This window comes from Pteronotus mesoamericanus, unplaced genomic scaffold, assembly GCF_021234165.1.
Source record: "Pteronotus mesoamericanus isolate MK-2021 breed Mesoamerican mustached bat unplaced genomic scaffold, CSHL_Meso_final contig_25, whole genome shotgun sequence".
Classification (NCBI taxonomy): domain Eukaryota; kingdom Metazoa; phylum Chordata; class Mammalia; order Chiroptera; family Mormoopidae; genus Pteronotus; species Pteronotus mesoamericanus.
The window spans coordinates 4,787,129-4,801,289 of NW_026555105.1; the positions used below are offsets into that span (position 1 = coordinate 4,787,129).

Consider the following 14,161-nt stretch of genomic DNA (forward strand, 5'->3'; position numbering starts at 1 on the left):
GGACTGTGTGCCCAGCCTTCTCTTTTCTCTGACTGGAGCCAACCATTTCTATTTTTTTCCCCTCTAGGTTTTGGAAATCTCCTTGTCTCCAGGTTGCTGGAATTGACTTCTTGCTCAACTGAATTACTCACTCAATGGAGACAAAGAGAACTAATGCTTTGTGCTGACTCATATTTGAATCAACGCATCAGGGAGTCTGTCTGCCTTGTTTGTGGGAAGAACCAGTGATACTCTCTATCACTGGGCTTCCTAAGGCTTCTGAAGATAAGAAGTTAGAGGAATATACACTTTCTTTTGAACTTTTATAACAAATACTTGCTCTAGTTTTGAAGCCCAGGGCTGCTGGGGGTGTGAGTGACAAGATTTACAAGTGGCCTTATTCCATCTCCAGAAATTCCTCAGCCGGGTTCTTACTTACACACAGTCCTGAAGTGACAGGAAACATGCCAACTCAATCCCTCTTAGTGTATATGGATGGACCAGAAGTTATTGGCAATTCTCTTGGCACCCAGATGGAGCTAGATGATGCCATGTCAATAAAAGGGACCGCTGCTGTTCCTTTCAGAGCCACGCAAGAGAAAAATATTATCCAAATTGAAGGCTATACGCCCTTGGACTGCATGTTTTGCAATCAGACCTTCACACACTCTGAAGACCTTAACAAACACGTCTTAATGCAGCACCGGCCCATCCTCTGTGAGCCCGCAGTTTTGCGTGTGGAAGCGGAGTATCTCAGTCCTCTTGATAAAAGTCAGGTGCGGACAGAACCTCCCAAGGACAAGAGCGGCAAAGACAACGAAGACTTGAGCTGCGAAGTGTGCGGGCAGACGTTCAGAGTCGCTTTTGACGTGGAGATCCACATGAAGAAACATAAGGACTCCTTTACCTATGGGTGCCACGTGTGTGGACGGAGGTTCAAGGAGCCCTGGTTTCTGAAGAACCACATGCGAACACACAACGGCAAGTCGGGGGCCAAGAGCAAGCTGCAGCAGGGCTCCGAGAGCCCGGCCACCATCAACGAGGTGGTCCAGGAGCAGGCCGCTGAGAGCATCTCCTCTCCTTACAAGATCTGCATGGTTTGTGGCTTCCTATTTCCAAATAAAGAAAGTCTAATTGATCACAGGAAGATGCACACCAAAGACGCGGCTTCCGGTGGCAGCAGTACGCAGGCGGACGCTCAGCTGGCGGGGGTGCCAGCCCCCCGAGACGAGTTCCTGCAGTTCCTAAACTTGAGGCCCAAAGCGCACCCTGAAACCGGCAAGCAGCCCACCAGATGGATACCTCAGCTCGACCCCTTCACCACCTACCAGGCCTGGCAGCTGGCCACCAAGGGCAAAGTCGCCGTCTGCCGGGAGGTGAAGGAGCAGCCCGGGCAGGAAGGAAGCACCGACAACGATGATTCGGACAAAGAAGAGCTTGGAGAAATCTGGAATGCGAGCAAGAGCCATCCCGAAGGTTCTGGAAAGTCCAGAACAGGTAGGAGCGGTTGTGCAGGCCTCTCCCAGGATAAGGAGAAGGCTAGACATGCCAATGGTGAAGTGCCTTCCGGGGACCCGGACCCCAAGTTGTCCGGTAACAAAGAGAAGCCCACGCATTGCTCCGAGTGCGGCAAGGCTTTCAGGACCTACCACCAGCTGGTGCTGCACTCAAGGGTCCACAAGAAGGACCGGAGGATGGACGCTGAGTCGCCAACCATGTCTGTGGACGGAAGGCAGCCAAGGACGTGTTCTCCAGACCTCACCGGTACCCTGGACGAAAGCGGAGCCGTGGACCGGGAAGGCGGTTCCGAAGATGGATCCGAGGACGGACTTCCCGAAGGGCTCCATTTGGGTACGTCCTGGGCTGCGGGCCGGCCGCCGGCAGGGCGCGGGCCGTTGAGGGGCTTCCTGGGGGGTTGGAGTCCAGGCTGCGGGGCACCTCCCCCTTGTAAGTCACTTGCCCCGCCCTGGGTTGAGGTAAAAGGCCTATCCATCTATCAAGGTGTTTCCCTGTTCTGAAAATTCTGGGATTTTCTATTTTACTAACAAAGGACACATGTTATTTTAACTTGTCCATCAGCCTGAAGCAGTGCTTCTAATTAAGTGATGGTTTTGTCCCCGGAGGAAATGTGGCAGTGTCTGGAGACGTTTTTGGTTGTCCCAGCTGTGTTGGGGGGGTGTGCTGCTGGCCCAGTGGGGGGAAGCTGGGATGTTTCCAAACACCCCACAACGCACAGGACAGCCCCACAGCGGAGAAGGTCTGGCCCCAAATGTCAGCAGCCTCGGGGTCGAGGCGCTGGCCTTTGCTCAAGTGTTTTCTGCATTCGTGATCACACTTAAGAAAATAAGTGAATTCTTAGGCGCGGTGACCATCCCTGTCTGTCAAAGCCCAGCTCTGTGTGTTTATCATAGTGGATTTCCAGGGGTGACAAGTGCTGGGGTGATGGTTAACTGGAATGAGAACGCTGCTGTCAGCGACACCTTCTGGTTCTGCCCGGTGTCCTGTCCTTTATGTCTGGGGCTGGTATTCATGAACAGCTCAGAAGTGATGTTTGTTCGTAAGATACAGGAAACGTGAATATACCAAAGACGTCTTTAAGAACTCTCATTTGCTCAGTCGTTTTTAACGTGCTCATGACACTTAGAGGACACAGAAGCTGCCGTTGAGGGCTCGGCGGGGGCGGTGATGCTTCTGGAGCCTGGTGGGCCCTGTCCGGGCAGAGGACCCCGCCTGGCGGAGGCCTGCCATCCTCGCTTCCCCCAGAGCGGCTCATCCGCGTGGTTGGATGTTTTTAGAACACAGATTCTGCTGCTTTGAAAACAGTCAGCAGTCCCCGCAAGCGCATAGTGAGAACATGAATTAGTTTTAGAAAAACGTTGTCATTTAGAGAAGTGTTTTCTGGTTAAAACAGATGCTGCGTTCTGTTGTAACTTTACGGTGAGCTGTCTCAGAGTTCTGGGGGTGAGACTCGAGACGCGTTCGACCAGATGATGCACGGGACTCGCTGTCCTCTTGAGAGCCCGGGCCTGGTGCTCTTTCTGATTTTGTGATGGATGTGAGAGCCGTGGTTTTCATATCTAATCTTTAGAATATTTTGAGTTTCCTGGGACACAGGAAACCTAGCACTTAGAGAACTACCATCTGGAGTTGCAGAAGTCCAGAGAACCCATTATGGTGTCTCGGTGACATCATAAAAAGCTTTCAACCTGGGCTGCTCGTCTCAGCAGTTTTTTCTTGCCGGGTCAGTACCCCTCAGGGCCACATGGTCGTGGGGAAACCATCAGGCCCCGGAGATGCCCCAGTGCCCTGAAAGACACGAAATGGCCAGTCACGTTCTGCCAGCAGGCGGTGTGGGCAGAAGAATTGGGCGGAAAACTTGGGCTTGGTCGTCAGGCGACTAGAATGCCCATAATAGCTGGGAGCGCCGGGCCTTGGGCTTAGTCTGGTTCTGCCACTGCATTGTTCTGCGGCCGATTATATGTTGCTTAACCCTTCTTTGCCCTGATTTCCCTGTTTGCGAAATTGGTTCATCAGATTTATCCTGGTTTTCTGCCTCGCAAGGATAATTTTAACAGTCTGTTTATAAAAGGTCTAGTCCTTTAAAGGACAGCACTGTAAAGTCAGAGGTGATGCTAAGAGAGAGCAGCAACCAAGTAGATGTGGACACTTCATGTCCCTTCTGTTAAAACAAAGGTATTGCACAACTTTCGGGGTGTGATGCAACATAACATAAATCCTGACACATAGTTGGAAGTAGGAAATTGCGACAAGGTGTACAAGCCCAGCTACAGCCTTGGGTGATTGTAAAAAGGAAAACGAGGCGTCTGCATTTAGGGAATTATTTTTCCTAGATTTATACAGGCTGGGGTGAAAGCGGGTTTACAGTTGCATGTGAAACACAGCTTATTCTTGAATTATTTATTAATCGTACTCCTCCATAGGAACAGCTGTAAACCTGCTTTTGCCCCACCTTGTGTTCTGATGTCTTCTGGTCTAGCTATATCTTGTTATAATTTACTATCAACTTGGCTTTCTTTAGATTTATTTTTAAGAAAATCAAAAAGACGAAGTAAATTATTAAAAAGTAGTTTCAACTTTTATAAATGGGATTAATAATAGTTGTTCATGGGGTACTCTTATTTTTTAAAGCCCTTGTGGCACCTTTTCGGATCCAGGGCTGTCTCTGCCCCTTTAGAATGCTCAGAGGTGTTCAGAGGGTGAGGGGCCGGTACAGTTTCCTCGGGGAGTGCAGGGGTGAAGGAGACAGTGCACTCCTGTCTTTGTGGTGCCTGGATGCTAACCAATGGATTTCCTGTAAGCTGCTTTAAAAAGAATTGATGGGCTCTAAGTAAATCTAGATTGTGCAATGTGAAGGGAGCTGGGGAGGGGCCTTTTAGTTGGAAGTGTTTCAAGGCAAAGTGACCAGCTCAGTCGTGCTAAATTTTAAGAGATGTCCCAACTCGTCATGTTGTGACATACATGAAGCGAACTGCAAAAAGAGGAAGTCCATCTGAAACATAAATGCTCATTTGGGGGGAGCAGGTGTTTCACCTGTGGCCCCTCTGGTTGTCTTGGGACGCGCAGCCGTCCTTTGACCCGTGTCCCCAGGGGGCCTTCTTCCCTCTGTCGCTCTGTCTAACCCGTGCTGTCCGGCTGGAAGCTTCAGGCTTAGTGCGTTGTGATCCGAGGGCAGCTTGGGTTTGTTAGGTGTAGTCTGGCCCTCTGAGCGCTATGGGCAGTACAAACTGCTTTCCAAAACATTTCTGACTTTTGACAGACTTCCCTACGCGTTTCCCGGCGCCGAACCTTTTATTTTCTGTGAAGATTGAGTTGTGCTTGCTACCCTCTAGTGGTCGCTTGCCCGGTCTGAAGCTAAAAACCTTATTTTTCCCCGGTGGTTGGGAATATTGGCCATTTATATTGGCTCAGTTTTCTAAATGGCTTACTCTGAAGAAGCTGGCTGTTGCAGCCCATTTGTTAGGTCCAGCTCCAACTGGCCAGATCCTGCTCGGGCCAGCCAGGTTGGGAGAAAGCAGGCTGCCCGAGCATATGTCTGTTAGCGACGTTCCCTGTGAGGAACACAGGGAAAACTCAGTCCTTAACGGTGAACTCTGCTGTAGTCAAAACCTGCCCCCAAAACACAACACAAAACACACAACACACATGGGTGCTGCAGAACTTCAGACAACTTCAGAACGCCTGGTGTGTTTTAGTTTTTACCCAACACTAATATAAAAGTTATTTTATGCTTTAAAAAAAAAGATTTCATTTACTTTTAAAGAGAGAAGGGGAGGGAGGGAGAACGAGAGGGACAGAAGCATCGACGTGCAAGAGATACATTGATCGGTCGCCTCTCGCACACCCCCAGCTGGAGACCTGGCCTGCAACCCAGGCGTGCACCCTGACTGGGTGGGATTCAAACTGGTGACCGTTTGGTTTGCAGGCTGGCACTCAGTCCGCTGAGCAACACTAGTCAGGGCAATTTCATGCTTTCTGTCAAGAACACTTCGGTCACCTTGGCTTATTCATGTACTTCCGCTGTCTTCTTACATACTTTTGTTTCTGCTTTAAGATAAAAATGACGATGGAGGCAAAATAAAGCATCTTACATCCTCAAGAGAATGTAGTTACTGTGGAAAGTTTTTCCGTTCAAATTATTACCTCAATATTCATCTCAGAACGCATACAGGTAAGGAACTTAGAGTTTTTGGTGAAAAGAATTACGGTGTAGTGTCCCATGATTTTTTTTCTTTCTTTTTTTTTTTTGTGGTTCAGATAATCTGGCAGGCCTTGGAATAGTGTAAGAATAAATGTGTAGTGTGCGGATTGCAGCTGTCATTTAAATTTTTTTAGTAGCATTGTAACTTGAGCTAGTCTTATTTTGCAGTTAGTTTCCTGTTTAGTTTCTGATTACCAAATCTCACTTTCAGACCTCTTTAATGTCTTTTAATGCCGTAGCTTCTTCGTATTTTTATGGTTTAGAATGAAATGGGAATATATTTCATAGTCTTTTATTTTATATATTTCATTTATTTTTAGAGAGAGGAAGGGAGGGAGAAAGAAAGGGAGAGAAACATTGATACATGTGAGAGATGCTGCATCGATCCAGTTGCAGAGCCTCGCACACCCCTACCTGGGACTTGGCCCGCCACCCAGGCATGTGCCCTGACTGGGAGTCAAACTGGAGATGTCTCGGTTCGCAGACCAGTGCTCAGTCCACTGAGCCACACCAGCCAGGGCTGTAGTCTTTTCTTTAGATTGTAGAACAGCTGTAACAATGGTTTAGGATGCTGTGTGCACTTGAATTTCATCTCTCCCTCTTGCTAGCTGTGCAACCTTAGGCAAGTCATTTAATCTTTCTGAGCCCCCATTTTCTTAGCTTTAAAAGTGGAATAATAATACTCACTTCCACAGGGGTACTATGAAGATTAAAGAAGTTGAAAGGGTTGCTATTTTATTTTTTTAAGTTAAAGACATGCATCACATGTTCAGATACTCAAAATAGCAAGTGAGATAAAAGTGAGCCACAAGGTGGACTCCTAGATGTGGAGGTTAGCAGGTGGAGAGGGGAGAGGAAAGGACCCTGTGTTCTGCCTTAGATTCTTCCAGTTTCCAAAGGTCTCGATGCTTTTTATAAATTTCGTAATATGGTGGCATTTCTTGTTTTAGGTGAAAAACCATACAAATGTGAATTCTGTGACTATGCTGCGGCCCAGAAGACCTCGCTGCGGTATCACTTGGAGAGACATCACAAAGATAAGCAGGTCGACGCGGCCGCCGAGGTCAAGAGTGACGGGAAAAACCAGGAGACCGAAGATGCACTACTCACCGCCGACAGTGCGCAAACCAAAAATTTGAAAAGATTTTTTGATGGTGCCAAAGATGTTAAAGGCAGCCCACCTGCCAAGCAACTTAAGGGGATGTCCCCTGCCTTTCAGAGTGTCCTGGGCAGCGCTGTCCTCTCGCCAGTACACAAAGATACTCAGGATTTCAATAACGCAGCCGAAGACAATGTTGATAAAATGAGCAAAAACCCTGTCCCTGCTTACTTGGACATGTTAAAGAAGAGACCAGCCGTTGGACCTCAGGCCAGTAACCTCGTCTGCAGAACAGAAGTGGATGTCCCTCCTCCTCCTCACCCTGATGCCACCACCACCCAGAATGCCGAAGTCGTGAAGGCAGAGGTGGCAGCGGACGGCAGAGTCAAGCCAAGCATGGACTGTCAAGAAAAACCTTTAAATCTATCCCTCGGGGCGCTTCACAGCTGCCCAGCAATTTCTCTGAGCAAGAGTTTAATCCCTAGTATTACCTGCCCGTTTTGTACCTTCAAGACCTTTTATCCAGAAGTTTTAATGATGCACCAGCGACTGGAGCATAAATATAATCCCGACATTCACAAAAACTGTAGAAACAAGTCTTGGCTTAGAAGCAGACGCACTGGCTGCCCACCTGCTTTACTGGGAAAAGACGTGCCTCCCTTGTCCAGTTTCCCCAAGCCCAAGCCCAAGCCCACCTTCCCGGCTCAGTCCAAGACCCTGCCGTCAGAGAAGGGGAAGCCCGCCCCCCCGGGGCCAGGTAAAGCCTCTCTGACCTCAGGGACCGACTCTAGCACTTTAGCCCCCAGTAACCTGAAGTCGCACAGGCCACCGTCCAGCGTCGGGGCGCAGGGGGCTCCGGCCGCCAGGCAGCAGCCGTCGGAGGTGTTTTCTAAAAGCGGAGTTTCTCCTGCCCTGGAGAAAACGAAGAGGCCAGAGACGAAGTTCAAAGCCCCGGGCGTCTCCGTGTCCCAGCCGGCGCTGGGCAGCAGCACCATCAACGGCTCGGACTTCCCAGCCAAGCACGACGGCCCGTGGGTGCCCCCGGGAAGGGACTACTTCTGTGGGCGGAGTGCGGGCGGCGCCGGCCCGGAGCTTGGCGAGCCGCTTCCCAAGCGGCCCAAAGCCGGGCCGGCGGCCCTGGACGCGGAGCAGCCCGGACCTCACTACAGAAGGGGCCTCGACCTGCCGAAGTACCAGGTGGTCCGCGGAATCACGTCGCTGCTGCCGCAGGAGTACGCGTGCCCGCCACCGGCGGTGCTGCCCCCCAAGCCGCGGTTCCTGGCCTCGGGGGAGATAGACTCCGCCAACGTGCTGACTGTGCACAAGCCGTACAGCGGCCCGGGCCCGCTGTATACGTGCGCCCCCGCGGGAGCGGCGGCCGGCGTCGCGCTGGAAGGTACTGCCCGCCCGCACCGCTGCCGGCTGAGCCCCGGCTGCTCCCTCTTCTTGGGGGAGGGGCCCCAGGGGATAGATCTATGGCGGGGGGGGGGGGGGACTATGGACAGCGAGACCGTCCTAGATGTGGCCGTGGTTCGTGGTCTCCAAAGCCCGGCATTCCAGGGTCAGTCTTATTTCTGCGTGTTGGATTTTTCTCACTTAATTTTTGTCCCTTAAGGATGATCATAAGGCCGTTGAGAGCCACTGCTCTGACCCTGTCCTTGCCCTGAAATCTCAGGTGTCATTTAGGCCTGTCGCCTTCCACCACCGGGGTCTCCTGGTACACGCGTGGTGTGCCCAGCACTCCCTCCCAGCCTGCTCTGCGATTTGAGACTTGGGAAGCTTCTGCCCGTCTTCACTGGCCCCTGTAGGCTCCCAACTGCTTTGGGGACTGTGGCCTGCCCGAGTCCCTCAGGGGCCCCCACAGGGGGGTGCGGCGGGCAGGCAGTAAATCCCGCAGGGCCTGCCGGGGGCGGACCGCGGCCCACCCGCGGTTAAACCCACTCCAGCAGTTTGATGGCAGGACTTACCAGAACCATGCGGCCTGTTTAGTCCTTGTGAAATGCTTTGTGAATTTCAGAAGTGCCACCGCTTCCCTGTGTATGGCAGCCGTCGCCTGGTAGATGACTTGAGTTCTCCCTGTGGGGACGTTTTTAAAGGCCCCCCCGCCCGCCCCCGCCGCCTTTGCTGAGCAGCCTGGTAGGCGGCAGCCCCCCTTGGCCGCCTGCACTGGACCACCACGCCCTCCTTTGATAAAGCTCTGCTGGGTGGTGCTGCTTCAGACAGCACGGGAGACCTCCCCGTTTGTATCATTTCGAGTTGCCGTTCTGAGGTGGTAGTGCTCCATCAAGGATGGCTTGATGCCTGTTGATCGGGTACAGAGAGCACGTTAAAAAACAGTTGCTTTCAGCACTACAATAACTTAACACATTGCAATGAAATAATTTTTATTTGTTTTTGATTAAAAGCATCCATTTTCCCCCTCAGCACTTAAAATGGACTCAAGTCAAAACTTTGTCTTTACTTGAGAAAAGACCATGTTGCAAATAAAGTGCATTTTAAAATCAGTGTTTTTACTTCTTCCATGATGGTTTATTCATCATGGAAGAAACAGGCTGCCTATTTCTCTTGGCTTTTTAATTCCTTCTGTGGCAGCCCAGTACTTAGATAATTGTAGCTTTGGTGAATTAAAACTGTGGTAACAAACGTCTGCATGGCACTTTAAAGCATCGCGGCTGAAACTCGACAACACCTAGGTGACTGGTGGGCTCTGACCGCATTGTCAGGAGTTAGGGACTTTGAAAACTCACCTCTCACGGCCCGCCCACAGCTTACCTGCTTGCTTGGACTGAAATCTAAATGCCCTCTTACACTTTCTTTCTCTCCCAATTAGGAAAAAGGCCTGTGTCGTATCAACACTTGTCTAGCAGCATGCTGCAGAAGAGGAGCTATGAGAGTTTTATGGGGAATGCACATTATCGACCAAATGACAAAAAAACTTGATTTCCTATTTTGGGGAAGAAAGGTGAGCCTATACGTACATAAAATGTATTGATTGTATTTGATTGAAAGTAAACCATCTAGCTTACTCAGTAGACTATAAAGTAAAATTACTTTGAATTTCAATTTTGATTTTTTTTGTGTGTTTTAAAACTTAGAGTGCTCAGGCCAGAGGCACTAAGATAGCAACCAAAAGTCAGTAAGCATTTGTTTTGTGCTGCATCGAGTGTGTTATAAACAAGACCTCTTTCATCCGCCTTCCAGCAGGGGGCGGCAAGGCCGGCATTAGCAAACTATGTTCTCTGCTTGTTTGTGTCTGTACAATTTTATTGGCCCCTGGCCAGGACCTATGGTCTGTGGGTGCCGAGTGGGTAGTTGTGACATGGACCGCATGGCCCGAGCCCCTGAAAGTATTTACTGTCTGGCCCCTTTACAGAAAAAGTTCCCTGGCTACCAGGGTAGGATGTCCCACACCTACCTCACAGATGTCCGAGACTTGGATTGTGTGACTTGCCAGTGCCCCGCTCTGCCTGGTTTTCGTCCTAGGTCTGCCTGGTCCTAAGCCTGCGCCCCAGCCCTGCATTAAGAGCTTGTTCACAGCCTTTATCAGTCCTTACCTGTTGGGAGGGAATTGGGATGGGAGCAGGTAGAAAGGTTTAATTTATGTTGACTTTTTGATTTCCCATGGAGTATATATCTAACTGGAGAGTAACCCCAAAATACTCAAATGGTGTTCTCAGAGTTGCACGCATGTTGGTTTATTCCAGGTTTGGGCAGAGGGTGTGACGTGTGTAAGAAAGTTATTACACTAGGACTCACTTAACGGTAAATTGAGTAAGAAGACTGGGCTCCAGGACAGGTCCAGGTCTCTGAGGTGAACCGCCGCCGGGGGCCGTTCCTGGAACGCTCTCCGGACCGAGGCCTGCAGGGGCCGGAGTGCGCGGCGGCGGGACACTCCCGGCCAGCGCAGAACCTCTCCTTCCTGGGTTCGTGGGTTACACGGAGCCGTAGCCACGCGCAGGTCTGCCTCCTCCTCCCACGCGGAGAGAAGCGGTGCTGTCACAGGAATGGAGGAAGGCACAGGTTGTCACTGACAGGCCACCTGCTCTGTGCGCTGTGACCTGTCAGTAACAGCGCATGTCTCTTCTGCAGCCTCTGGGCTTCTCCACCTGTGCTCCCCGCTCCCCAGAACACCCTTCCTGGTACTTCAGGACCCGCTCACATACCATCTCTGCAAGTGTTTGTGGAGAGCCCAGGGCTTCTTGCTCATCTGTGCTGCCTCTGAACGTGCGTGTGGCTCATGGCCACTTCTTACCCCCACTGCCCACTGAGCTCAACGCCCAGCCCCCGCCGGGAATGTCGCAGCAGATGTTGCTGAATAGATGATGTTACAAGTGTCTTATGCACCTTTCTTCCCACGGACAGAGGTTATCCTGAGTCATTTGTTTTGTTAACTACCCCTAGCCTGTGCCATGTTTTCCTTTTATAAGGTGTAAACTTGCAGAGTTCCTGGGAGGTGACCATTGTCTTTGCAGACTTAGTTTAACTGATACGAATTCTGGTTCTTGGTTACATCATCTTCGCGAAATCACAGCTAGCTATCTGTTACCATTTTAAAGTAGTGCAGCATCATCTCTGTAGTCTCCTGGTACTTCACTGCAGAATTCAAGATTAAATGGAATATGTTACAGGCTAGATCTTTGTAATTTATTTAGTACTCTTTTAAGTTCTTAAAAAAGTTTTTATTGATTTTTAGAGAGAGATGAAGGAGAGAGGGAGCGAGCAAGAGCATTTGCAAAATGTTGATGTGTGGTCCACTTAGTTAGGCATTCACGGGTTGATTCTTGCGTTGTGTCCTGACTAGGAGCTAACCTGCAACCTGTGGTACCCAGACGATACTCTAACTGAGCTACCTGGCCAGGACTTAACATATTTTGAAAATTGCCTTCAGTTTTCTCTTAATCATTTTTTAAATCTTTGTTTTCCTTAGGTCTCGACGATGGATGTGTGTTCTCTGCGTGAAGTTAAATTAGTTCATCCTTGGAGAAAGCAAGTGGTGAAAGCTACTGAAATAAGCTGTGATTGTACTGTACATAGAACACAGGAACACTACAGTGCTGTAACGTTCTGTTCACTTTTGTACCAAATAGCAATAAAAAACTATAGTTGGAACAGTTGAGTTGTACACAGATGGAGACTGGAAACCTCTATTTTGTCCCTGAATAATATTTTTTTTAGAATTGACCAAATAAGTGGAGTTTTTGCATACTTGAGCGCTGCTGAAAAGAATCATTTGGGCTGGGGCGGGGGGAGGGGAGAAAGTATATAAATGCTTGCACCTCAGGTAAAAATCTGTAAATAGATAAGTTGTACCTGCTTGTTTAAATACCCTGTGTATTCTTCTCATGTAGCTCATCACTCTGAGCTGTTTCTTGCTATTTGTGCTCTTTCATTTAAAATGTACGTTTTAAAAAAAATTTCTTGATGATTTGTATTATGTTAAATCGTCCACAGTCTGTTGTCTTAAAATTGTTAATGGAAGTATTGACCCCCCTGTGACTATGTGCTGCATAGATTGAGGTCAGCCACTCTGAACTTGGGGCCCTTTTATTGCAAACATCACTGTCAGCTGAGGATGAGCCGAGCTCCAGCGTCCCTCCTGTGGGAGCCGGTGGTTTGTGGGGTTTTTACGTGCACGTGGCCACAGAGGATCATTTCCTCTGTAGAGCAGCCAGCTCTCCAGTAAACATACCAAATTGTATGTGGAGCTACTGAATTTAGTTTCCTATCAAATTAATCATTTTTGTTGGGAAATTCAGTTTTTGGGCGCTCGCCCAAATTAGTAGATGAATAACATAAACGCTAAATTACATATGTGATGTACAGATAGGGGAAGCAGGCTTCATGGAAATGAAAGTTCCAGGGTAAGTGGCCAGTCTGTGAGCGTTCGGAGGGCTTGGGGTGCGTCTGCAGTCGCGGGCAACGGCGTCCGCATTCAGACGCCGGTTCTGAATCAGAGTTGCTGGCCGGGCCTTCCGGTAACCAGCGGGGAGGACCCGTCTCTAGACCTCGGTTGTCTTCCCAGTTTTGGTTTTAAAGCAGCAGCATTTTCTCAGTTCAGATGCAATTTGGGTTTTAAAGAGAGAATAGCCACCAGTTGGCTTATTAGATGTTTTAAACTTTTTGTTCCCTTACTTTGCAGTCCCTCGCTGAGTTTCTTCAGCAGCCTCTGGGTTTAGCAACCACGAAATGTTTTATTAAGAAACTTTCAAAAATAAATTTGCACTGTTAATGTTTCATGTCCTAAGGGAGAAGTACTGAAAGAAACCTGAATTTATTTTTTTTTTTTGTTTGTTTTCATTATGCAACATGAAGCGAAGTTGATCGCGAAGTCTTAACTCCCATGTGACAGGGAGGCCTAATTTGAGATCAGTCCGCTAGTCTTGCAATGAAGTGCTTTGTAGCAGGAAAGTGTACACTATTAACCTTTTTTCCTGTTCACAAGCTGAGCCATATGTACATAATCTAGATTTTCGTTTTCATAGTTTTGCACTTTTATAGCCTATTTTTGAAGATTAACACATTTGCAAAGATGATTGACTTGATTGTTGCCTAATCCAATGAGTGTTAGAGGAAGCTCACTCTTACATGTACACCTTGAGGGATACATCATATAGAGGGCTGAAATTTAAACCTGTATTTAAAAAAAAAAAAAATCACCAAATCTATTTGAAAACAAGTCAGTTCGTGCTATGCTGAAATTATTGGGGTTTTCATGTTTCTCCTTTCTAACCACATTTCTAAAAGCATAAAAATGTCAGTTTTTTTTTTCTTTTTCACAGCCCTTGTATTCCAGAATATGTTGTTTTTTTGTTTTTATTTTTATTTTTTTGCCCATCAGTATTAACTATTGGGATACTACTGGTTTTGTATGTTTTTCTTTGAGACAACAGTACATATAATAGAGGTACAATCTGTTGGATTTTTGTTTATGTATTTATTTCATTCCAGTTTGATTTATTTTAATTGTTGATACTTAAGTTGTCAAACAGTAGACATTACTTGTTTTATTTATGATATATTTCAGCTTAAAGTTATCTTATTGTATGTGGATGTAAATATAGATTTGGTGTTTTGCAGCCTTGGGTTTGGGTCTTTATTGTGCTCCTGGTTTCTGATTTTGTTTTATCTCCCTTTTCATAAATACAACCGTCCACACACAGGACAGCAGCGAGACCAGAGTGGCGAGCGCCCTGGTCCTCTGCAGCAACGTTCTCTGCTTTCGTGCGCCGCCTCCCGCGTCTCCCCCGAGTGTTGCATAGCAAATCTCCGATGTGATTTAATTTCACCCCTAAAACACATGGGCGTGCACCTCTGACAGGGCTTTTCGGGGCCGCACCTGGCTGAACCGACAGGGTTTCCCGGGA

At 48.5% G+C, this 14,161-nt stretch overlaps 1 protein-coding gene across 1 annotated transcript; it reads left to right on the forward strand.

Moving 5' to 3' along the window:
- Nucleotides 1-319: 319 nt before the first annotated feature.
- Nucleotides 320-12,015, forward strand: ZNF217 (zinc finger protein 217). The gene is made up of 5 exons (XM_054573587.1): nt 320-1,830; nt 5,552-5,668; nt 6,649-8,193; nt 9,628-9,759; nt 11,725-12,015. Exons 1-4 carry the CDS (start codon nt 444-446, stop codon nt 9,735-9,737), a joined length of 3,159 nt encoding a protein of 1,052 aa, XP_054429562.1. The 5' UTR covers nt 320-443; the 3' UTR covers nt 9,738-9,759; nt 11,725-12,015.
- The last annotated feature ends 2,146 nt before the right edge of the window (nt 12,016-14,161 follow it).